The sequence below is a fragment of the Limulus polyphemus genome, unplaced genomic scaffold (assembly GCF_000517525.1).
Source record: "Limulus polyphemus unplaced genomic scaffold, Limulus_polyphemus-2.1.2 Scaffold2472, whole genome shotgun sequence".
Lineage (NCBI taxonomy): Eukaryota > Metazoa > Arthropoda > Merostomata > Xiphosura > Limulidae > Limulus > Limulus polyphemus.
The window spans coordinates 1-27036 of NW_013668082.1; the positions used below are offsets into that span (position 1 = coordinate 1).

Sequence of the window (27036 nt, forward strand, 5' to 3'; positions counted from 1 at the left end):
AATTAAAAAAAAAAACTAGGAATACTAGGAGCTTTTTGTAAAAACTAGGAAATACTAGGAACGCTGGAGAGACTGACTGTGATAAAAATTGATGACAGAAATACACCAGCTATAATTGAGAATGTCATTAACTTCTCAATCATTCACACTTTTATTTGTTGTGTAATAGTATGACTCTCAGTCAGAAATGACTCACCCTACTTCAACTACCACAGTAAAATAAAGAATAAGGACTGAAATACTTTCAAGATACTACATTACAAATTATCAGGAGAAATCTAAAAGTACTATTACAGACCAAGCTTAAAATAAACCCATACATACATTTAGACTAAAGAAAAATATTTTAATCCAGAAGTTCATAGATGTCAGAGAACTGTTGTAAATTTTTTTAAGTCAAAATGATGAGGAATTTAACTTAATATCGCACCTCTAAAAAAAACTCAAACAAATTTTTCACTAAAGCAACTAGAAACTCAATATACAAAATTTGGATTAAATATCTAGATATTAAGTAAACTTATCTATTTCAAACAGAACTTAGAAAGAACTTAAAAAGTTAAAATCCGTATTATCAAATTTTTGAAAATAATGTAGATCACAGGCTTATAAAAATGAACTTTTAAAACCACTCTCCTCTAAAAACAAAAAGAAATTATAAAAATTTTGCTGCCAAAATGTGTTTATGTAACAAACTGCAAATGGTCATTTGAAATGTGCATTCTGTCAATGTTCACATAAGTGAAAAAGAACACTGGGATTCTGAGAGGAAAAAAAAAATTAACTTATCTAGAAACAAATGGATCATTTTGGAAACACAATTCTCTTTGAATTCACTCAATTACCAGGCACACTGAAACAGAAAGAAACAAAAGCCTATATTTTAAAGATAGAGAATGATATTTCACAAACTTCTTGCACTTGATGTAACTCAGTTCATGCAAAAAGTGAACAAACTCAAATACAAAGGGTGAAGACAGAAATACTTATCTTTAACAGAGGATTCTGAGTGCTTTACTACAATGAACAGATAGAAGGTATCTAACCTGAAATATCATGTAGGAGTTCATATAAGAAATAAATATATTTAAATTCCTGACAAGCAGGTTCAATGCTTAAAAACTTAATAAAATTTTTTAATATTATACATTGTTATGTCAGAGATTTATTTCATAGTTTGCGATAAAGCTTTATTCACATTACAGTGCAATGAACAGATAGATTCTATATAATAATAATACAAAACAAAACAAAAATAATTCAAATACATAGGGTGAAGACAGAAATACTTATCTTTAACAGAGGATTCTGAGTGCTTTACTACACATCACATTTAAAAAAATTAAGCAGTTTGATGTAAACTGTGAAAAAATAAAAACTGTTATATAATGTAAAAATGTAATAAATGAAATGTGTTTGACATGAAATTGTGATCAATTTCATTATTAGATACTAACAGATGCCCATGAAACATCTGCTGTCAAATTAGTATTTTTATTGCAAAAAACATCTTTAAACACAGGATTTCTAGAATAATACAAAAGAACTCAAATCACAGACACCAAAATCTGTAAGTCCACTTGTCTTAGATCTAAAATTAGTTAAGCCTATATTAAGTACAGCCTATATTTGATGAAGAGATAAATTAACATTGTAACTTGAGTATGTTTTTTGCTTTAGTTTAGTTAGGACTAAACTTTAACATACCTAATACTATCAATAAATAAACTTATAATGTTATTTCATGACCTAACATTAGACTTTTTTAAAAACTTTGATAATCTTTTAATATGTTGTTGTACAAAATGTTTACTAAAATATATTAACATCTACCTTTTGCTTACCTCTGTTTAGATAGTAACGTAGGCATACACTTTCAGGACAGCCAAAAGTGAGTATTATTTCAATAGATAAAGAAAATGTGAGAAATGTAGCAATTAAGTATCAAAATAAGAGAAATGGCTGACTAACATGTAATTTTGTCACATTAATTATAAAATAACAGAAAAAGAAAGTTACAGTAACATCATTGAAAATGAAAACTTTAAATGTAACAAAGAAAGAAATGAAAGTTTTAGAGGTAGATCTGAAAATTACATCATGGTTTCAAAAGTAACAGACAATATAAAGCAAACCATAAATGTAAGATGATAATTTCAGAGTAACTATATGTCAAATGACAATGTTAAATATTACAGAAATAAAAATTTATTTTTGAAATACTGATTACTTACAACAGAAGAATTACTATTTAATGTCAATTGCAAAGCATCCTCTTCTGTGGTCTCCTTAACATCAAAGATATTGATAAGTCCATCAGTTGATCCAGAAGCTAAAACATCTCGTTTATAGGGATGGTATCTAACCTGAAATATCACGTAGGAGTTCATATAAGAAATAAATATCTAACTTCCTGACTAGCAGGTTCAATGTCTAAAACTTATAATAAAATATTTTTAATGTTATACATTGTTATGTCAGAGATTTATCTTATAGTTTGAGATAAAGCTTTATTCACACTACAGTGCAATGAACAAATAGATTCTATATAATAATAATACAAAAAAACATGAGTAAAACATAAATAAAAAAGCAGTATACAACAATAAAAAAGTCAGTTTTGTTGGATGACAAAATATACATTTATGGATATAATTTTAAACAGAATGAAAGTCGAACAATTTGACAGGGTTTTCTTTTATGGTCTTATTGAAAGTAAAAGAAGTCATTTATTTGAAATTTCCAGGTTTTTACCTTTGACCAGTCCTGATACACATACTTTATTCACTTATCATTCGTAGAACCTTTACCTAGTATTTTCATATATCCTTTCATTTCTTTGATGTTTAATGACTTAACCCTCTCACTTTAGACAGGTCTAAGGGAGCATACCACAATATTTTAGTTATTTTTTAAATTTAATTAAAGAACTTTATTATCATTGTATGCCAGTAAAATTGGCATCACAACATAGTTTATAATTCAAATTTTAATATTATATAGGTTTTTGTTTCTTAATTAGTTTATGCCTTTAAGTGTGTCATATGGCATGTCTTTTTGTTTTTATCGCTCAGGTTATATTGACAAATTTTTAGTAAAAATATATCATTAAAAAGTTTTATTTTTTGTCTACAAAAGACTTGTAATGTTTACTAAAAGCTTAAAAAATTTCATGAAGATACACAAAACAGTTTAAAAGTTATAATATTGAAACTCTGATGGCCACTTTTGGGTCATGAGGTCAGTGTAATCCACTGAGTCAATAGTAGAATAGTTCAAATGATCTATACAAGACTTGGGTGAATATTTGCTCAAATTTTATTTCTTGTCTACAAAAGACTTGTAATGTTTACTAAAAGCTTGAAAAAATTCATGAAGATACACAAAACAGTTTAAAAGTAAAAGTATTGAAACTCTGATGGTCACTTTTGGGTTATGTATACTGTATTATAATGTAATCCACTGAGTCAATAGTAGAATAGTTCAAATGATCTATACAAGACTTGGGTGAATATTTGCTCAAATTTTATTTCTTGTCTACAAAAGACTTGTAATGTTTACTAAAAGCTTGAAAAAATTCATGAAGATACACAAAACAGCTTAAAAGTTATAGTATTGAAACTCTGATGGTCACTTTTGGGTCATGAGGTCAGTATAATCTACTGAGTCAATAGCAGAATAGTTCAAATGATCTATATAAGACTTGGGTGAATATTTGCTCAATACAGTTAGATATGACAAATAATTTTTGACATTCTAAAACAGTTACAGTGCTTCTTGCTCAGTGTGAATACACGTGGTGTTGTATATTTTGAATCATTCTATGCAAGTTTCAAGAAACTAGGTCCTCTTCAACTGTACTTATAGTTGGCAACTTCACTGAATGTTTTTAGAAAAATCTATCAAGCTCTTTTTAAGCATAACTTGCAAAGAAAGATTATTAAATTAATGGCAAGAAGGACATTATTCTTTTTTTTTAACTGAAGTTTGGTTACAATTTTCACTAAGTCAAGTTCTTTACTACAGACTCCTGTATTCCCCTCATATGACTACTAAAAATTAGTCATGCGTGATGTGTTACAACATTTTTTTTTAGTTTTGACAAGGATTTAAGACATTTTATTCCTGTATCTTTACACTTCTTCCCATGCCATATCTTCTGCCATTAGCAAAACTTAAGAAAATCTAAATCACACTGAGGATTATTATGTATTTCATTAAATGGAAATGCTATTGTATTATGTTACAAGTCTTCTAATTAACGAAAAAAGTACTATTATATATATATATATATATATATACGTACCTTTTTTATATATATATATATAATATATATATTTTGCTATACATATTCAAAACTTTAAAGTCTAGTTTTAATAGTCTAAACACCTTTTTTCTCAGATGTAAATCTTAATGATAAAGGAACAAATTGTTCTGCTGCAAGGTATCAAAAATGTTTATATTAAAAAAATTTATCATCAATACAATAAATTTTAATGAAAAAATGCCTTCTTACCTCAGTTATATCATCTGTGTGGGAATCCCAGTAACCACCTAATAATTGTGATGTTCTCACATCCCTGAACAGGATAAGTAAGTTTAAATACAGATATGTTTTTTTTACAAATAATAATTATTTTACTACCAGTCAAACTATAATGGCAACTATCAACCATCAAAGTTTGAGCCAAAAATAGGAAAATAAAAACACTGAAACAATGAGAAACAAATATTTTAAAACAAAAATTTTAATCTTCTTTATAATTTTTGTTAATTAAAATTTTTTTGATTTTTAACATTTTATTTTCTTTTAATTTAAGTTTAATACCAGAATTTATGTACATTACTCAAGAACAACAAGCAAAAATTCTTTAGCAAAGTGAAATTTCAGACACTGAACTTTACTTGTTGAACTTAAAGCTTTGTTTTCCCAGCCATTTCTAACATTCGTATCTAATATGGAAAAAGATGTTTCATACTGTAATATATGCCACCTCAAGGTGATTAAATCTAAATGATAAGTCTAACTAAAAAGCCAAATACCCTAAAATGCTCTTTTGCGATAAAAAAATATATAGGTATGGATATGGTCAAATTTCACAGAAGTCGGTCTTTAACATATGCAAATACATAAAGTTCCTCTGAATACCATTTTCTCAAATGGATTACTTCATAATTTAAGACACGTTTCACCCACATAAATACCTGAACATATATCGTCCAAAACATTGGTTCATGAAGAGTTAGAGTACAATAATATAAGTTTTCAAAATGATTAATTTTTGATTTTTCATTACCTTTTGAAAAAGTATTACATTAAAGATCAAAATACCTCTACTGTGAAACATATGTAGCATTTTACCTTCTATAATTGTCACAGTTCTTCCATTTATCATACAGTTTATGTTCCTAACCACTCCAGCAGTGTAACACTTTTCAACAAATGAATTTCAGAATTAAGTTTGAAGTAAGTAATTTTCTTAGTGTATATAAATTTCTGTTTGATTTACCACAGTTGTACAATATATGAAAAAGATTACATCAATTCAGCTATAAGACTTCTATAACCATATATCTGACAATGAAATGTATATTCTTTACATTTGTTGTTTGATTAATGCTTTACCAAAAGAGATTCTGTACACTAGTGCTCAAATGTATCAAGAAACTATATTCAGTGGTAGCTTGTACTTGTACTGTCATTTTATAACTAATCTTCACATCAAAATGGTTCAGAAACATTTTCAAACATGAAAATAGCTTACTTTATGAATAATATTTATGTGTGAAGATTAATGAATTTTTGTAACTATGCACAAGATCATGTGAAAGTAGTAAATGTCCAAGTTCATAGTAATAGCACTGCATTATCATACAGTCCTTCACTTAATATTCTTGAACAAGACTTTTAAATAAATGATAAATTTCTAACATATTTTTTGCCTAAACTCTATAAACCTACGCCAATTCATTTTGTAGAAATACATCAACAAGAATATTATATTATATGACAAACAAACATGTGGCTGTACACAAATGATGAATATGTGTAAATAAGGTTGTCTATTGTTCACATAAGGTTTTATATATATGAATATCATTTAATACTGTTCACAAGTTTAACTGTTAGATTATTATTAGAAACTAAAAACAGAAAATAAAAAGAAAGTAACATTAAAATTTAAATGTTTTATAGGCATTGACAATAGTAGGTCTATGAGATGTAATGAAAATTTAAGATGAGACATAGCAAAAGATTGGTTAATGTACTGAATGTTAGGCTATTACTACAGATCAGACATCTCCCCAGATCCATTACTTTTTCAACTTGTCTAATTCAGACTTTAAATTTCTGCATGGGATTACATAAAAATCAGTCTTGTCAACTACACTTACTGTAAAACTTACCAAAATAGTAAAAAACTATCTTCATTGATAAGTTCAGTCCCACCACAAACAAAGGTGTCACTCAAGTCAACATCAAAACAGCTAATAGGTTTTACTTCATTGTCACTAGTGTCTAAAATTGATAAAAGATTTACACTTCTGATTATTAAATTAGGATATTATTAGTTTGTTTAAAAACTAGAAATTCAGTCTCAAGTTTCATAAAATTAATTTTACTTTTAATTTTTTAAATATTATTATAATTCAGTGGTATCAAGACTTTATAAAAACTTTTACTTACAACAAACAAAACTAATAATGTAACTGAAAATTACCATAAGCAATAATATTGTTAGAAATTAATTTGATATAAAAATATAATTATTAAAAAAAAGATTTGATTAATTTTCCTACCTAAAACAGATGACATGCAGCTTTTACATTACTTTCAGACTGTTATAAGGTTAGAGTTCCTGATGTACTGTCTTGCAACACCTTTTCAAAGTGTTGATTTAGTATATTAAATGACCCACTAAATTAATATATAATTTTATCATTTCAAATTACTTGTACCATGCAATACTTTATTCATATGCCAATTTTTCAATTGATTCCCTGATGACCATCCAAAGTTAACATTTTCTTAAACTGAAAATGTATTTCTGATACTTACCCCTGTCACAAAAAGCTTTCTCAACTTACACTGCCCTCTATTGGTGAAATGTTTTGCTCACCACTAACCTTGATGCTCCTACTTATCTCTGCATATTAATGCAAATGATCATGCAGCTACCCTCCACCAACAGGAATGTAACACTACCCTTATCGTAACTAGCACGCTCTCTAATCTTGCAGCTGGTAACTACTTTGAGATTGGTTAGATTACACCAAACCACACCAGAAGTGGAGAGAATGGGTGGGAAATACATTTTCAGTTCAAGACAATGTTAACTTCTGATACAATGTCTTACCTCCTCTCACAAAAAGCCAGAATCTTATATTGAACACGTGGAGGGTCAGTGAGAAGATGATCCCCTCAAGGAAGCGCCTAAAGGAAAACCGTTGGATGTGAGAAGGAACTAAAAACAATACATTCATGGGAAACTTCACCATTTCTGAGCCAGATAAACTCTACAATCATTAGTAATATGTTGCAAAAAAGGGCAAAAACAAGGAAGGGACCCCAAGAAAAATTACAGAAATAATGGGGCACCCCTTGATGTAGTGGCTTGGGTGTGACAAGCCGTAAGTGGGAGTTATACCTCAACCAACACCTAGTGGCATCTGGAATTTTACATTAGTTCCACAGTAAGAAAAGGGTCCTCTATCTTTCACCTCAAGAACAAGTACCGACAGGGAAGAGGAACTTCCACACCAAGAATCCCTCCAGACAGACCAACAGCGGTATGTCTACCATTAAAAGTGGTAAACCACCACAGAGGAAGGACTAAAAGGACGGTAAATAAAGGAAGCTACATGCAAAAGTCTGGCTCTATAGGTGAGGGATCAGACAAAGATGGAGTGCAGGTACAGAAAGATGATGCACGCCAGAGTAGGGATGGTGGAGAAGTGTCAGAAAAAGTAAGAGAAAGGGGAGGCATATTCAGGAGGGGGAAAAAACTGTCCAAATCCAAAACTTCCTGATCACTGAAACCCTGAAAAGGTTTGATAGGACAAGTATCAGTTTGTTCTGAATGTTGCATGAAATTGGTCAACACCCGATGGACCAATGCCATCACCTCATTGGTTGAGAATCATGGTTTCGACCCATTGTACATGGTCTACAATTCTGTTGCAGCAGTAAGAACAGTTGTAGTCATGACCACCTGAAACTGTGAGTGCATAACTCACAAAATAGAAAGAGAAAAGAAGATAAATAAAATAATTCATAACTCTCCACATAAGAGAATAAAAACAGTAAATAACAATGCAACTGAAGTAGAAAAATTAAGAAATAAAAACTTGTAGATACATGAAACAAACTGCAAGTAAAAACACTTCTATCCAATAAGACTGCAAATCGAGAAGTTGTTACCAGCTGCTAGATTAAAGAGGGTGCTAGTTATGATAGGAGTAGTGTCACACTCCTATTGGTGGAGGGTTGCTGCATGATCATTTGCATGTCAGTATGCAGAAATAAGTGGGAGTATTAAGGCTGGTAGTAAGCAAAAATGTGTGCCGATAGAGGGAAATATAAGTCGAGAAAACGTTTTGTGAGTGGAGGTGAGAGATATTGTATCAGAATTATATACCTTTTACATTCTTGAGTTTGATTTGTTGTTATTTGAACTCAAGTAACTTTGTTTCTTGCTGTCAAATTTCATTTTTAATAACCAAGTTTGTTTCTTGCAAAATTTATCTTTTTTAACAAAAGAATAATGTTTTTGTTAAAGATATATATATATATATATTGTTTTTTCTTGAGTTGGTTTGTTGTTATCCCTCTGAGTTATAGTTACTATTTTAACTACTGATTGTTTTTTTTTTTATGAGAAGTCTGGTGGTAGTCATTTTCCTTATCTGCTACTTCATTATGTGATTTGTAGATGATCTTACAGGTTTTATTCACCTTTAAACTCTGACACTTATTTGTTGATGACCTGTTTTGTTAAAGTTAATTCTAAACAGAGATTTGGTTTGTTATATATATAGCAATTCTAATATTTATATTTTGTTAATAATTTTCTGTGTATATTTCATTTTCAATTTTGAGAGTTAGCTTGTTAATAGTATGAAGTTTATTGATGCCTTTAAAATTATGACTAACCTTTTAACTCTTTAACTGGCTTATTTATTTCTTGCCTGAGGTCCCAACAACTATCAGAAACAAAAAAAAAAAAAAAGAACTTCAATACTTCTAACCACTGAATAAATAAAAACATGAATATCACCAAAGAGAAGAAAAGCCACAAGAATCATGAAGATCACGAATTAATAATGGAAATGATTTACTTCAGTGACAACACCTATTTCGTGGTTCTATAAAACTCAAATATTTTGTAAGTTTTTTGGTTATTTGATATACAATCACTTGTGTGATAAAAAACGAAAAATTTTGTTATGATGTTACGGCAATCTTTACACAAGTGGCTGCAACAATGCACTCTCCAACTAATTATATTTGAAATTAAACTTGCTTTTATGCTTCACAGAAATCACTCCAAGAATGGAACAGATATAATAACCTAAACAGGCACATCCATCCCATTGACAGTTATGTTATATTCTTAATTTAATAATTTGCTAATATTTTAGTACCTGGTGCTCTAAGTATGACTTGGAGCGAGATACAAGACAAAAACAGAGTTCCTAAAATGTTAACCATAATTTGATCACCCATATCAAGTTATTCAAAATTGATGGGTAGAATGCTATTCTCTTTTGTTAACTTTGTTTTTCTTTTTTTATCAGAGCTTATTTTTATCCCTCTTGAAATATAGTTGCTTACCAGTACTTACCAAATTTTTCCATCACTACAGGATGACCATAAAATCTGAGGGTTTTCATGACTAAATCTAATCCCAGTTAAAACTTCTCCATGCCCTGAAATAGAGAGAGAGAAAGAGAATTTCTGGCCACATTAATAATCAAAATAAAACCAACAGAAACAAGAAACATCAAGATATTAATATTGCAAAATAAAAGTTTTTGTACTAATATTATAACACTGTTTAATAAGTGTCTTCTTAAAATCTGATTATGAAGATGATAAAAGTACAATGCCATAATTACTAAGAAACACATGGATTAGGTGTTAACTCAACATTAGAAGCTTTAGTGCTGATGTTGTGAACAGGAAAAATATGTTAAAGTACTAATTCAATAATAAAATATTGATATGAATTGAGACACTTTTATTGTTAATAATATTACTTTATAAGAAAACTATTAATTTACTATGATAATTTTTTTCTTTAAGTACTTTTATGTAAGATATAACTTCAGCTATACTTAATAATGTACTCTCAAGTAAAATGTGGAATGATGACTTGACTGGTATGACTACACACTTTTTGCTAGTTTAGTAAGGTACAACAAAAATACTTTGTTATTACTGTTTTAATTACAAGAATAATTTCAGTAGTTGCCTATTTTGATTGTCTGTGTGATATCAGTAGTACTAAAGTCTTGATTACTGGTGTGGTATTATTAGCATATTGCTCTAATTAATGGTGTGATATAAGAATTATACTACTTTGATTAACAGTGTGATTCAAGAAGTAAACTGCTTTGATTAACAGTGTGATTCAAGAAGTAAACTGTTTTGATTATTGGAGTGTTATCGGTAGCATACTGGTTTAATTAACAGTTTGACAACAGTATTGTATTAATTACTGGTGTGATATCAATGGTTCATTGTCTTAACAGCTAGCATAAAACAATAAAATTTTAATTTTTCTGCTATTTACAGTAAAATGTATGAGCTTATGAAACAGTAACAAGTTTTGTATTTAACAATTTCAACTCTTTTCTTTAAGTCTACAAAGTACATACTTTTAATAGAATCTGTTTTCTGAAGTCCTTCTAATTTAAAAAGCTGAATATTTCCATCAGATAAACTTGTTGCCACCAAAGGATTTGAACTCCTAGATTTATCAAACAAAAAAATCATGTTTGTACTTCACTAAAAGAAACAAAACTTTTTTCTAAAAAATAATAATAATAATATAACCGTTATAACCGTTTCTTCTTCATAGCACTTGAAGAGAATATTTTTCAACAAACATATTTACATTGAGTTAACTACTTAAAACAAAACTATGGAAGATAGAAAATTAAAAACATTTTGCTTGTTAAAAGGTGGAAAATATTTTTGATTGCAAGCAGCATTTTGCTAAAGCCTGTAATATTATGTAGCAAACATACTTTAAATTATACAGTGTTAGAAAAAATATAATTTTGTGAAACAACAGCTTGAATTATTAAACTTACTGTATAGGTTTTTGAGCCTCTAAAGTTCATTCAATAACATTATTTAACTTACAAAGTTTAGAGACAAATAATAACTGGTTTATTGTTCTCTCTTTAGATAAGTCTTAATAAAGTGTTTGGGGGAAATTTATTTAAAAAAGCACTGCTATTTTGTTTCAATCCAAACATCAAAATCTGTTGGTTTGTCAAAAGAGATCCTTATCTACTAATAATTCTTCTTCATGAACAGAACACCTCTAGTGTACCATGTGGATTAAAAGCAAACTAAGTAGTGTGACATAGACAAATTTACTCTCACACAATAGAATAAAGTAGAATTTTGGAAAAGACAATTCCATTTTTATATGAAGTGAGAAATATAAACAGGTAAAGGTTTAGGAGAACAGGCACTAAAACTATTAGTAGTAAAGACTATACAAAATGTACAGAATAAGGTTGACAATTATACACAGTGACACACTAAGGTAACATCTGGACATGAATCAAACATCACATTTCATTGATGCTGATATTTTTATGTATCTTTGTTTTGGAGTAGCATGACTTGATATGACTGTATCATAATCACTCTGATGACCTCTCAATATCTTTTATAATTCATATATACATCACTACCATCAGAGCCATCCTATGAATCTCATGAACAGATCTGGGCAATAATCAGAAACACTAATTTTGACATGTTAATTATTTTATTGAGTAATGTTACTGAACAATTAAGCTGAATAACCTTAAATTAATCAATATTAAGAAATCAAATTGGAATTATTTTGACTATTGGATAGTTGAAATAATGAAAAACAGTAATCAAAACAAAAACTAATTTTCATTACTTGATTATTTTATTAATCAATTTAATCATAATTTCAATGAACTGATTATTTTACATGACACTAATTGATGTAGTTGATGTTCAAAGGTAAATTATTATACTGATTGAGTTAATTGCTCAGCTCTAATCAAGAAGCCAATTTTAAGCCTGCTAATTTTAAATTATAAATATAATCAAAAATTGATACACCGAGAGCCTTGACAAATTGAACATGTTAACATTCATCAAACGTCATAGAAAGGGTCTTTATAAACGAGATTAATAAGAAATTTGGAGAGCAGAATTGAGATTTAGAATCTTAGAAATATCACCCTACATGTAGCATAAGCAATAATGCCCTAAGTTAGTTGTTTCACTACTCTGATATCTTCCAGCGACACAGGAAGAAGAAGAACTTCCAAGCAAGAAGTTAGATGTGACACAAAATACCACCTAAATTAAGTTGAAATAGTCGAGTAACTAATGGGGTATGGGAAGTTGAAAATGAATAGTGATGATATAAATCAAACAGAAAGAAGTATTTGATGAGACCACAAATACCTTGACAAAAAACAAAAAAACTGAACATGTATTAGTACCCAGATCATCTTGAGATGGCTAACACAGCCTGTCTCATTACATGATGAAATGAGAAAGTAAAGAAACTCTGAAGGCTATCCAAACTTGGTAAAATGTTGATATTCTGAGAATATATAAGTGAAAGCAAAGAAGAAGTAATATGTTAATCACACTAAATCTACCATTCCTAGAGCTAACAAGGCCTTTAGATTCCAAATCTTTTCGTAAACCATCTGAAAAGAATAACAACAACAAAGGAGGAGGAATGTGAATATGTGAAGGAAGACGTATAACCACATTAGAAAGGGTTACATGAGAGCTGTTGCAGAGGGTCAGAAATAAAAGATCCACAGGTCTACACAAAAAAATCACATCATTTACTAAACCACCACAAGTCTATGATGAATAATTGACAAAAAACACTTAAAAAAATAATGTTTTTCTAGTAAGAGATGATGTTCAACAACTCATTGGTAAATTGAGATATTTGTCTTATTCTTCTGTCAAAATTCTACACATTAAAAAGTATTTTTCTATTCTTGACTTTCTTTTGATTTGCATTTTATAGTTTTCACACAGTTAAATCATTATCCTGAAGGGCCAAAGACTCCGACTGACAAGCTCTTTCATGTACATGTATATATTTTTAAAATACAGTATGAATTGCTTCCATTATACTTCTTCTACATACCTGCTAATGACCAAGTCTAGAATATACAACTCTTCCTGGGCTTCTCCTTTCATATTGATAGAACTTGACAAACTGTACATACTTTTAACTGCATCACTTGTACCCATGGTAAGAGATAAAAATAACTAATTCAGCAGACGTTTGAGGTAATTGCTTTGATATGGTTTACTGAAACCTATAAACAAATCATTAGGTCAGTTTCTTTTCCATAAGTTTTAATACTCTAAAGTCTCTTATTCACTGATTTTTCCATAAGACAAATTAGCTGACTAACACTTTTTAAATTTAGTGTCTGAAGGAGAGTGTTTGACACTCCCAATTATCCAAAGGATTTTCCTCCTATCAACAACAAGATAATTACAAGCATACTTTGTTCAAGTTAATGTTCTAGCACTAAAACAAGGCCTAACACAGTTTTCTCCAAATTGTTTTTGTGTAAATCATAGCAAAAATCATGCATTATTACTAATTTTTGTCATAATTAATTATGAATAAAGGAATTAATTTTACAATAATCACTGTTCCTCCAAATATACCAAATCTAAAGTGATAAATTCAAAATTAATAAGCACTCTAAGTCATTGCCAATATTACTGTTTCAGTTTAAGCTTTTTATTTTTTAAGAGTTAATTTCTTATACCAGGTTAAGGTTCAATTATTTCACATTTTTAATTAACATAGTGACATCTCTTGTAAAATCATTTTATATTTAGCTAATCTTTCACTTAATGTTCTGATTATCAATCTTAAAAGCATTTTAACAAAATTAGAACATATAGTGAAAAAAGGGAAAACAGAGTCAAGTATGTGTAGCAACTGCAAACACAGGTCATCTGATATTAACAAAAGCAATATATATACAGAACAGCTATCAGATATGCTTTGATTAGAGTGATGTAATCTTGCAACAAACTACAATCTTGTAAAAAGGAAACTAAAAGTGAATTCAAGCACAAAAACAATGTCGTCACATTGTACGAAGACAAAAATGTAAAAAGAGGGTTCATAATTGGACATAATAAATATGCAATTATCTCTGGCTATTTAGGATTAATCTTACTGTTAAGAAAACTTTACTTTAAGATGTTAGGATTATGTAAGTTTTTTTTCTATTTGAGCTTAAAAGAATTTCAGTTTAAGTTAAGCTTTGAGCTGAATTCAAGCCTTCACGTAGCTATGACTGAGAAAACTTAAAGTGCTTTAAAATAATTAAAATACTGTATAATTATGATATTACTATAAAAATTAAATAAATAAATACACTCTGCACTCATAAATTAATAACAATAATGTACTTTTAATACTTTATCTTTGGTAGTAAGAACACTGTATAATGATTAACTAAAGGGAAACTCATTCTTTGCATACAAAACTTTTTTTTTTGGTTGTGGTATTTTGCATTTGAATTCACAAAGTTTATAAAATGTAAAGGCAGTGCTGTGTATTTAAAGTAATCAAAACAGTTAAGTGACCTGTCTAAACTACTTGCATATGAGTTTAGATATGTAGAATTCTGAACAAATCTGATGGCCATGGGGACGTCAAAATGACTTCGAGGTTAAACCTATTCCATAACATGTAATACCGACCAAACACCTCTAGTGCAAAAGACAGTTTGAGACAAACAGTACCATCAAAAATGACAAACAGACTTATCTAATAAGAGACATCAGATCTAGCAATGCATTCAAAACCCAGGTATCGGAGGTAAGTATTAAACTCACAGGGTGATTGTACCAGTATTCCAAGTGTCTATAAACAAATGAAGCAATTCACATACAAAATCTTAACACATAAAAACTACTGTCTGAGATGGGGCTCAGATAGATGATAAGTCCATTCCCCAAATACCTTTCCCTTTGCAATGCACAGTATTATCTACACCCACCCCTTCCTTATGTAGTGATGACAACATCTGTACTTCCCTACTCTTAATTTTATTATTGATATATTAATTAAGTTTATAAAGCTTCCCATGCTTATATGGTAACATCATCATACTTCCCAACTTTTAATTTCATTTTTACACAGTTTAATGAAGTTCAAAAAGCTTCCCATGTATGCACACACATTACACTTTTAATTATATAGCTTGAACAAAAAATAAATAAAGTAGGTCCTGAAGGGGTCTTAAGTAAATGGTATATTATATTCCAAAATTATAATAATAAAATTTTTTATGTTTAATAAAGCATGCACTTATCAACTTTTGAAATACTAATAAATAAGTAATATTAGATAATATGTTACTAAATAATACACTTTGCAGCAAAAAACTAAAACAAGTAAATGTAAGACTATAAGCTTTGTCAAACACATGCACTTGAGTGCTTTAGCTCATATTTACATGTTAGAGGAAGAGAAGGATAAACTTGAGTAAATGACAGTTAATAGTGTTTCATGTTTTAGAAAAATAATGTAGAAAATTAGGGACAGATGATATACCATAATTTAAGAAGTTTAAACTGACAGATAGATTGGAAGATTTACAAAATAGGGGAAAGCTAAGGATTTGACTAATGAGAAAAGAAATTAGGAAATCTAAAAAGGCTTACGAGAAACTGCTGGATAATAATGTTAAAACAGTAAAGTTTTTTTTTTTTTTTTATTAAGTATGTTAAATGTAAGCAAAATGTTAAAATTGGAGACTTAAGACTTTAAAAGATGCTGATGACAAGGTTTTTGTTGAAAATTATGAGATAAATGAGCTTATAAATGTTATCTTGTGTTATATTTTAGAAGATATGTTAGCAATATTCTTGAAATATGTGAAATAATGGAAATGACCTGAATCACATAGATATTAATCCTTTGGTGGTAAGAAGACAATATTTAAGATTAAAAAAGTATAAAGCACCAGAACCAGACAAGGTTCTTCTCAGGGTTTTAAAGGAGGCCAAAGATCATATATAACTTAAGCCTTTCTCACTCATATTTGGTAGGTTAATAAACAATAGATAGGTGTCTGATGATTGAAGAGTTGCTAATGTTAGTCCTATTTTTTAAAGGAAGTGATAAGATTGCACTGGTTTGTTTGTATGATGTTAAGCACAAAGCTATACAATGGGCTATCTGTGCTCTGCCCACCACAAGAAATAAATTCTAGAGTACAGTAAATGAAGCTTTAGATAATTATTAAGTGAATTCACCAAAGGCAAATTTTGCCTTCCAACTTTTTTTTTAGGATGTTACCTGTTAGTTATGTATTCAAATATTATATTTATAACTTAGTACACGAAGGGCTAAAAACATCACAATGATAAAAGATGGAGGAAGACTACTTACTTGTTTGTACAGTGATCAGATGGGGGAATGCAAAAGGTTGTTACTAATATAGTAATGGAGCACAGTCAAATTGGACTCTTGTTACTAGTGAAGTACCTCATGGGTAAGTGCTTGGCCTTAATATTCACATGGGCATAGTTAGTAAAATACTTAGGTTTGCTGATGATGTTAAACTCTTGGGTATTTCTAGATATCCTGGGGATGTAGAGATAAAAATGACTAACTGGTATATTAGACTAATATTTGGAAAATTATCTTTAATTACAGCAAGTGCAAGGCAATACTTTTGGGTTATCATAACTTGGTTCACAAGTTTAATACATAACCATAGAATGGAACCAATTCAATAGCATAACTGAATAAAAACACCTTGACATAGTGGTGAAGTCATTCAAACTATCAAAGCAGTGCTCTGTTGCTAGTATAAAGCTACTAGAATTGTAAGGACTATTAGTAAACATACTGATCAAAAGTCACAAGGTAATTCTCTCTATATACTAATCACTAAAAAGGCCTCACTTGAAACAATACATACAACCATGGTTTCCATACCTAAGGAAGGATATTAACTTTGATTTGTTTTAAATTTTGTGCAAAGCTACTCAAGGGGTATCTGCATCATCCATCCCTAATTTAGCAGTAATAGACTAGAGGGAAAGCAGCTAGTAAAAACTGCCCACTGTCAACTTTTGGACTACTCTTTTTACCAGCAAATAGTGAGACTGACCATCACATTATACTGTCCCAGTGACTGAAACTGTGAAAGAGCATACATGTTCAGTATTAACTTTGGAGAAGGTTCAAAAGAAAGCTACTAGGAATAGTATTAGGATAGTTCAAGAGATTAAAAGAGTTATATTAATGGGGTAACCTTATTGAAGTTTACAAAATTATCCATATAATTAATAGGATAAAAACCTGATTTATTTGTGCAGTATCATGAATATTAAAGAACAAAAGTACAGAAGTTTAAGATTTAGAAAAAGACAGAACAGCCTGCAGTTATGACAGTTTTATTTTTATTACACAGGGTGATTGGCTTAAGGAATGAGTTGCTATCAGTATCAGTAGTAATGAAGGTCAGCACTTTACAGGAATTTAAAGTTTAAGAGGAAAATTGTTTTTTTTTTTACGTTTCTAGAGGGTGGGTGTGCAAAGACAGCCTTTAACTGTTGACAGACCAAAAATCCCCTTTGTCTGTATATTTCACTATAAAAATACTTTGTCACCTTTACTTTAATAAGTTATTTTACCGTTAATTTTAATATTATAGTGGAAAACTAGAATATCATAGAAACAGTCATGTTAATTACTTATTAAGTTATTTTCCAGTTTCAGTTATTTATATCAAAAATCTTAATATAGGTATTATAAGTTATAAATGTATGCGTATCGCATTCCATAAGTGCTACTTTTAACAGGAAACAAAACTTTACTGTTTCCAACTCAGAATAAATTTCAGAAACAAGTTTTACTTACTGAGCAGTCATGACTCACAGCCAGTTTACAATTATTGTTATACATATACTAGTTATACTGCCTAATAGTAATAATAAAACACGTGCAGACAGTAAATTGTATAGGTTGGCAGAGTTGAGGGTGATATTGACATAAAACAAGAGGCCGATTTCCCACTTTAAATTAATCACTGTTAATAAAAAATCGTGACTAAAATATTAGGTATACTCTCATAAAAGGAATATACAACTTGATAAAGAATAATTTAAATCGCTATTCACACATGCACTTTTACTTAAATATTTCAATCACATGTATAACATACCTTATACCCATCGCGCCATCTAATGGTTTTCTAATATGCTAATTGTATAAAAAAAAACATATTATTTAACAGTATATATATATATATATATACATGCAATCAAACAAAAATCTATTGAAGCTATTATCATAATTTTCAAAATCTCTTAAATATGTTATAAACATATGCAAGAGAAATTTTCATTTGAACCTTTAAAGAAGACAATCTCACCATTGTAATCAGAAATAAATTGAGTATTACTTAAGTATGTTTTCAAATTAAGTATAATATCATGGAAATTTAATTTGGGAAAATGAAAAAAACATTACCTCTTTTTGTTGTTCTAAAATACCTAATAATAAGATTTCATAAAGCAGCATGTGTGACAAACTCAGTCAAAATGATATATACGGGTCGATCAAATGTTTTCCACTATCTTTATTAGTATATGATTTTAAACAATTTTCGTTTAGCTTCTTTCCATGCAGTTTTGATATAATCGCGTTTTCAGAAAACCATTGAAATCGTTTAGTTTTACGTGGCTTTGTTTCTGTCGTTCTTGATGGCAGATACCACCCGGGATGGCCAGGCGGTTAGGGCGCTCGACTCGTAATCTGAGGGTCGCGGGTTCGAATCCCTATCCCACCAAACATGCTCGTCCTTTCAGTCATGGGGGCGTTATAATGTGACGGTCAATCTCACTATTCGTTGGTAAAAGAGTAGCCCAAGAGTTGGCGGTAGGTGGTGATGATTAGCTGCTTTATACTGAAATTATTTCGAATATGCAAATCAACAAACTACAGCCGATATAAAGTGGAACAGAATGTATCATAACTATATTGTTGATAGTTTCGTAGAGAAAGTGATGCCACCACAAACTGATTGTGTTGGTAGGTAATAGCCCTTTCCAACGTAAAATATTTGAAGATTTAGAATTTCCAATAAGGGGATACCCCCTTGTACTTAATGTAATTCGAAAACAGAATACGAATCAACTCGTGGCAACCACCCAGAGAAAGAGATATAAAATAAGCCACAGCCCAACAATGGTAAGTAAAGTGTAGCGTTTTTTAACAGTTGAAAATCCACGAAAATAAATGTTAGCGGCAAAAGATGTATACGTGCCCAAGGCAACAGTACGCATCATAATCAAGAAGGATCTTTGTCTGGTAATGAGACCAATAGGGTGTAGTTTCACCAAGCTAAGCCTTCCAGTTATACGTTCTGTTCAACCGTCAAATACGCCAAACAGCTAGAGAATGAAGTGGGTATGAAGTCCATTTCAAATACATACTAGTTAAGTTATAGTGCACAGCGCCTATGGATTACTGTACAATCAGACTGTCGAAACGAGCGTTGAGAAACTTTCCTCCTCATACCCCATGGCCCGGCATGGCTAGGTGGTTAAGGCGTTCGACTCGCAATCTGAAGGTCACGGGTTCGAATCCCCATCCCACCAAACATGCTCGCCCATTCAGCCATAAGGGCGTTATAATGTGACAGTCAATCTCACTATTCGTTGGTAAAAGAGTAGCCCAATAGTTGGCGCTGAGTGGTGATGATTAGCTGCCTTAACATACTCAACCACGTACTCCACAATATGTATTTGTTGTGGGAAACACTTGTACTGAGTATCCACAATTTGAAGGCACCTTTATCCTAAATGTTGTACGTCATCATATCTCACAGATAGAGTTGTACAGAAATAAATCTGTTATCCTACAAATAGCTGTTTCAAAACTTCCTATTGACTATCCACAATTTATGAACATTTCGAATGAATGGCGAAGGAGCCAGGTAATTTAAGAAACATTGATTTTTGTTTTTCAGTGGATATTCCAAGCGTTTACACTTTTTTACTCTTGTACAAAGCCAATCTGTATCTACAGCATTTCCTGTCGACATTTTCATACCTACTTGTTTTTCAAAAGTGAAACTGTATCTGGATTCCTGTCTTCATAAAACTAGACTATCGCGTGTTGTACCCAGTGACCTCTTATACCCACCCACCCCAAGTTCGAATCCGGGTTGCATTTGCAGCACAACTGATTTATGTTACACAAAAAGTACTTCCTTCTGTTTCTTAATATTCCACAGTTTCTCTTATTCTAAAAGCTCAATAGCTTCATCTATCAACAAAAGTGTAAAGTTCCCCATTTCTACGCACTGTAAAGATCTTGCTGTTCCAATACAAAAACCACGTGGAGCACTCCCTCCCCGGAATCATGGCTGCTACTCTATTGCTACAGTTCTTCTGAAATGTTTTGTTATCAATAGTCTGAAGGCAGTCTTTGTCTCAACAGTCAGTACTGGGTCCCTATTTCAGGGCCCGGCATGGCCAGGTGGTTACGGCGCTCGACTCGCAATCTGAGGGTCGCGGGTTCGAATCCCCGTCACACCCTTTCAGCCGTGAGGGCGTTATTATGTGACGGTCAATCCCACTATTCGTTGGTAAAAGAGTAGCCCAAGAGTTAGCGTTGGGTGGTGATGACTAGGTACCTTCCCTCTAGTCTTACACTGCTAAATTAGGGACGGCTAGCGCGTGTAGCTTAGCGCGAAATTCAAAACAAACCAAACCCTATTTCAGTTTGGAGAAGAAACAGTTAACAGTCTCTGCTCTAAGAAACTTCACCAATCCAGACAACTAACGTTACTGAGCCCTTTGTGGGAGGAGCCAGTGATACTTAGTGTTGCTCATCTTCAACCATGCTTCCAAACACCGCGTTTCCCACCTTTGAAGTGTTGGGAGATCAAGTCCTTCGTGTGTGTCGCACGGAGTTGAAACTTGCCATGCATAACGTTTCTACGTGCACAATATCCACATTAACACCGTAAACCAAAAAAAAGACCACCCCAAACGTGATAACCCTTTTCATTGTACGTTTAGTATCAAAGCATAACATTGTATCACTTTGAGTGGTGATATGATTTAAGATGTGTTGAGCCATTTCATGCCTTTTATAACACCCTTTGTGTTACAGCCATTTAGTGCTAGGTCCAAACCATTCATTAAGTCTATTGTACAGCAATGGGATGTTTGATCAACGATGTGTCCTTACCTAGCAACAGTTGTTACCAGTATCGAGTATCATTGGGTTAATAATTTCCTCGGTTTATGCGTGTGTTGTCATGGAGACTGTTTTGAAACAGCTGTTACCAGTTGTCAGCTTCATTAGGTTAGTGATTTTACAAATTTTAAGTGTGTGTTACCATGGGAGACTGGTTTGAAACAGCTGTTACCAATATTGAGCCTCATTAGGTTATCGAATTCACCAGTTTTAGTGTGTGTTGCCATGGGAGACTGGATTGAAACAGCTGTTACCAATAGTGAGCCTCATTAGGTTATCGAATTCACCAGTTTTAGTGTGTATGTTTCAAACCAGTCTCCCATGGCAAGCTGTTACCAATAGTGAGGAAATGAGGCTTAATGGTTGGGGCGCTCGACTCGCAATCTGCGGGTCGTGAATTTGAATCTCCGTCACCGAACATGCTCGCTCTATCAGCCAGGGAGGTGTATAACGTGACAGTCAATTCTACAATTCGTTTTTAAAAGAATAGGCCAAGAGTTGGCGGTGGGTGTTGTTGACTAGCTGCCCTTCCTCTAGTCTATCATTGCTAAATTAGGGAAGGTTAGCGCAAACTCAACTCAATGAAATGGATCCGAAACTGTCTATAGCCCTGATAAATATTACTTAAAAAACTTTTCTTTTGACTGATCTTACTTAAAGTAGCACTGGCCCTTAAAACTGGGCAAATTTACATGCAGAGGAAACATAAACAGTTAATGTGGCAGGATTAAAGTGTGCTGAATATCATGCTGATATTGGCTTTAATGGTGAATTTATCTCGCTAATAAACTAATATTACACTCTTCCAAAAACACTCTTTAAAACTCAAAAAAAAAAGGTACCAACTGTCTTGTCACGAGTCTAATTACCACTAACGAAGGCATTAATTAAAATTAATTGCCCATAGCTCGTGAACGTTGCATAAAATGTGCACAATTTTTAATTCAAGCTATTAAGATGCTCACATCAATTTTCACATTTTTATCATTCCTAAGTAAAGTTATAGTATTAAAACAGTTTATGGTATGTATTTCTTAACCCTGCCATATTAATTATACATATGACATATATGACTGAAAGTGTACTTTCAGAGATTGCTACATCAGACTTTTGTTTTGTGCTCAACTTGAAGGTTATAAGAGGTTAACAGTGTTTCCTCTGCATGATGATTTCCCCTACGTTGTATTAATGGAAAAGTAACGCAACGAATAAGGAATGTACTTACCCATTCCGAGAAGAAAGGCTTCTGAAGTTTCTAGAACATTGAAACTTTATAGCTACTGTTTGCTTGAAAACCTAATATAAGAAGATGTGGGGAAAAAAACGGGAGAATTCTTAAAAACAAGGTTTATACAATTATCATACATTAAAGCTTAAGTTAGTTATAAACATTTCCCCCCTGATTCACGTAGTTTTATGGTTGAAGCTAGGCTTAACTGCCTCTCATGTATAACACAAAAGCTCGTTCTGGCTACATAATATGCATTGAAAGAGTATAAAATATTGAAACATGAAACATAAGTTGACTTTAACTTAAAAATCTGGAACATGACAGTATGTACACAGACATACTAACCTTTAAATATTGATTTCCCAGGATAATGTACTGTTTTGATAATACATGATTTTTTTTGTTCAGTTTATATTTCCAGTATTTCGTAACGTTATTAACAGGCAAGCCAGCATTACAATAATAATTTATAAAGCTTGAGAAGGCGAAACACAATTCACCTTAGGGCAACTTATGAGACATAAAAATATGACTGTTAATAATTTTACACGCGTAGTTTTTAACTGAATCCTTACGCATGCCCAGTGAAAAAGAAGTTATAATATCATGTAACCCATGCTTTGTTCTGACGTACTTCGTGGTATTGAATAAAAAGGTCTTGTTCGCAGTACTTTTAAAACAGGTGGTTGAAATGCTAGTCATCTTCTTACTAAAAACTTCCATTTTGGTCAAGCCCTGGGTATGGGCTAGTGGTTAGCATGCTAGACTATGAATCCGAGGGTTCATGGTTTGCGTTCCGTTACCACATAACTGCACTTCGCACTTTGGGTAACTTATCTTTGTTTTTTGAATTTCGCGCAAAGCTACACGAGGGCTGTCTGCGCTAGCCGTCTCTAATTTAACAATGTAAGACTAGAGGGAAGGCAGCTAGTCATCACCACCCACCGCCAACTCTTGGGTTACTTTTTTACCAACGAATAGTGGGATTGACCTTCACATTATAACGCCCTTATGGCTGAATGGGCGAGCATGTTTGGTGAGATGGGGATTCGCTGTAACTTATGAAGATGAAGGTCAACTCCCACTATTCGGTCAGACAAGAGCTAGTGGTGGGTGCTGATGAATAGCTGCTTTCCCTGAAGCTGGTCAGATAGCTCGAGCATAGCTCTGCGCGAATATCCGAAACAAACCTTTCAGTGAGTTTAGAGGTTTGTTATCATCTTTATTGCAACATATCGTCACACTTACCCCCCAGCAACACATTGTCACACTTATTCCCCCAGCAACACATCGTTACACTTATCCACCATCTCCCCCAAAAGTGTACCAATACCCCTAGCAACACATTGTCACACTTATACCCCCAGCAACACATCGTTACACTTATCCCCCATCTCCAAAAAAAGTGTGCTATTACGTAATTGTTTTACCTGAAGTAAATGATCAAACATGGAAACTTCCTTTATAATAACTTCAGCTGAATGCCCGTCATATGAAGGGAGATGGTTTTTTTTCTTCTCAAAATTATCTTTAAATAAATGTTTTATGAACATGTTTTCTAAATACTGATTATAATCCAGTAACAATATATGTATGGAGAATAACTATCCTATTTCTAGTATTTCACGAAAATAACATTTTTTATAAATATTTGGTCATCTCCTTTAAGTATTGCTTGATTAGCATTTAGACTTCTGTATGTTTTTTAAGTTATGTTCAAATTTTCTTTTTGATATAACTCCTTATATATTGAAATATGCGAAAAACTGATTCTTAAAGACATATTCTTACTTGGTCAACTTATTAACCCTACAAATAATTAATTGTGATGGTAAAAGCAGTGAAATTTATTTTTAATTTTGGGGTCTTCTCTTTGGACTTGCTTCCTGGTTTTGGCTTTGATGGCCTTCTGAGCCGAAGAAGCGCGCTTTGATGTCAGCATTTTCAAAATTGAAATGTGCTGCGGGTAAAACATAGAGTTGTAGCTGAGATTTCCGATTGGATAAAAGTTGGTGATGTTGCATCAGCGTGTCTCCTTGACAACCAAGCAAACGTAACAAGGAATTTCAGCCAATGATTATGATTTTTGTGCGCCAGCAATACCCGATTCGATTTAACTACCCATCACGATCTCTACCAACCTACCCTCAAATCTAATTATATGCCTAAATTAGCGCATCGTCCGTTTTATATTTATACATGGCTAGAAGACTTTTTAAAAAAGAAACTTGCCTGTCACGGCAGAAAGTGCCGTCGTTTCGTGCAAGTTGCGTGTCGATCGGTACCGCAACGACCGCGATATTGGCGTGACAGACAAATGGCTTTTCGTCTTTATATAGTAGATGTGTGAAATATGCTAACTTATATTATCACTTATACTTTCGATAGAAAAACAAACAAACAAAAACACGTGATTTTCTGCTTGTGGACGAATAAGTGTAACTACATAATGACATAACAAATAATTGTAAAAGAGTTTTTATATTTATTTAATTTATTTATTTATTTGTATACGTTTGACCTCGATTCCTATGTTCAACGATCTTGTAATATCGCCGTAACGGGTATTGATAGGCCTCAGATGATGAAAGATAGGGTCATGTTCATAAACATGTGTGTATAATCTCCTACTTCACAAGTCTAGTGTAATACATCCTGTGTGTGTGTGACTTATGTTATAGGTGTTGTGTAATACACCTATAAACTAATAATTACTTATATTAGGGATAAAACATTACAAAATCCATATGTATTTTTACCATAACTACAATGGAAATACGTAAACATTTTGAGCACGATTAGTTGGGTGTGTTTTAATTTTAAATAGTATTTAAAGAAACAGATTGATTTCTTAAATTTTAACTAGATTCTCCTTTCAATTTTACGCGGAGAAAATATTAAAATTGAAATATTGTAGTTTATTAATAGCTGTGTGCTCGATCATTACGAAACTAATTTAGAAGAAATAGTATCTCAGTTAAAAAAGCAATTATTAAAACTACATATTTGCAAATGAATATAATATTACAGATTAATGAAGTTGACCAGATATTTGTTCTGTATCGATTTTTAAACGTCTTCGCTACTTGCTGTTTACTGTTCAGTGGTCACCATAGTAACCCGCTACCTTCACTGCAGGCCATCTAAGATACAAAACCTAATAGTTTGTTAATAAGTAGATAAAGAAAAGAAAGATATACCTTTACTGGCTTTGTCCTAACCAAGTGTAATTAATTAACAAACTCTTATGAAGCAATTAACACATTGTTTTATTTCTGTTCTTTTTCATTGTTTTCAACGCACATATCAGTTGGTTAAAGAATCTTGAAATCAAAAATATATTCATATAAAATTACAGATACTCAACAGCCTCAGAAAGAAATAATTAAGATATTTTTGAATTAAGATTTTAGATTAATTAAACGTTAATTAGTAGATATTCCCTAATTTAAATTTCTTCAATGAAACTGAATTAAAGGAAGTGCTTTATAATTTAATATTCAACTTGTTTTTTCTCACTAAATATAATTCAATTCATCATTATCACTAATATAATTATGTAATAAGTAGGAAATTCTTTGAAATTTTGAAATAGGATTAATAAAGTTCCATTAATTATTATAACAATGTTTTGGGACAACGTGGGACCTATTGGTCCATCGCGGATGTCCCATCCTCTAAACTAAAACTATTATAAAAAAAATCCTAAAGCCAGCCTTTATCATTCATATGGTTATCAAACTTTCTCTTAACCTCACTTAAATTTATTGCCTTCACAATGTCCGAAGGCAACCCATTCCAAAAGCCAACCACCCTGTTAGAAAAGTAAAACTGTCTTAACTGAAGATGACTCCTACCCTACCAAAACTTATATTTGTGTCCCCTAGTCCTACTATTCTCACTATTAATATGAAAAAAGATGAATGTGTTTAAGATTGTAAAGGGAATTGATAGTGTTGATGTACAATCAGATCCCCCCATAACTTCTTCTTTTTCAAAAGAAAATAATTTGAAAGATTTCAACTTCGCCTCGTATGACAACCCTACCATCCCAGGCACCATTCTAGTAACTCTTAACCCTTTCCAACAATTCAATGTCATTCCTAAGACTGAACACAATACTCCAAATGTGGCCTACCCTCATCCTAACATTCTTTTTACTTTTAACGTATTTAAAGAAATCCTCACTGTTAATTTTTACATTTTCAGCCAACCTTTTCTCATACATCCTTTTGATATCCTAATTTCCTGTTTCACCAACTTTCTTGATATTCTATAATCTTCTAAATT

At 31.6% G+C, this 27036-nt stretch overlaps 1 protein-coding gene across 1 annotated transcript; it reads right to left on the reverse strand.

Moving 5' to 3' along the window:
- Positions 1 to 2223: 2223 nt before the first annotated feature.
- On the reverse strand, positions 2224 to 18451 carry LOC106467056 (WD repeat-containing protein 89-like; the record flags this gene model as incomplete). The annotated part of the gene is made up of 8 exons (XM_022395160.1): positions 18165 to 18451; positions 13401 to 13496; positions 10882 to 10973; positions 9846 to 9930; positions 9155 to 9204; positions 6409 to 6520; positions 4517 to 4580; positions 2224 to 2366 (listed from the first exon to the last, which is right to left on the reverse strand). Coding segments are annotated over exons 1-8 (653 nt in total), but the record flags the coding sequence as incomplete, so codon positions are not given.
- Positions 18452 to 27036: the final 8585 nt, after the last annotated feature.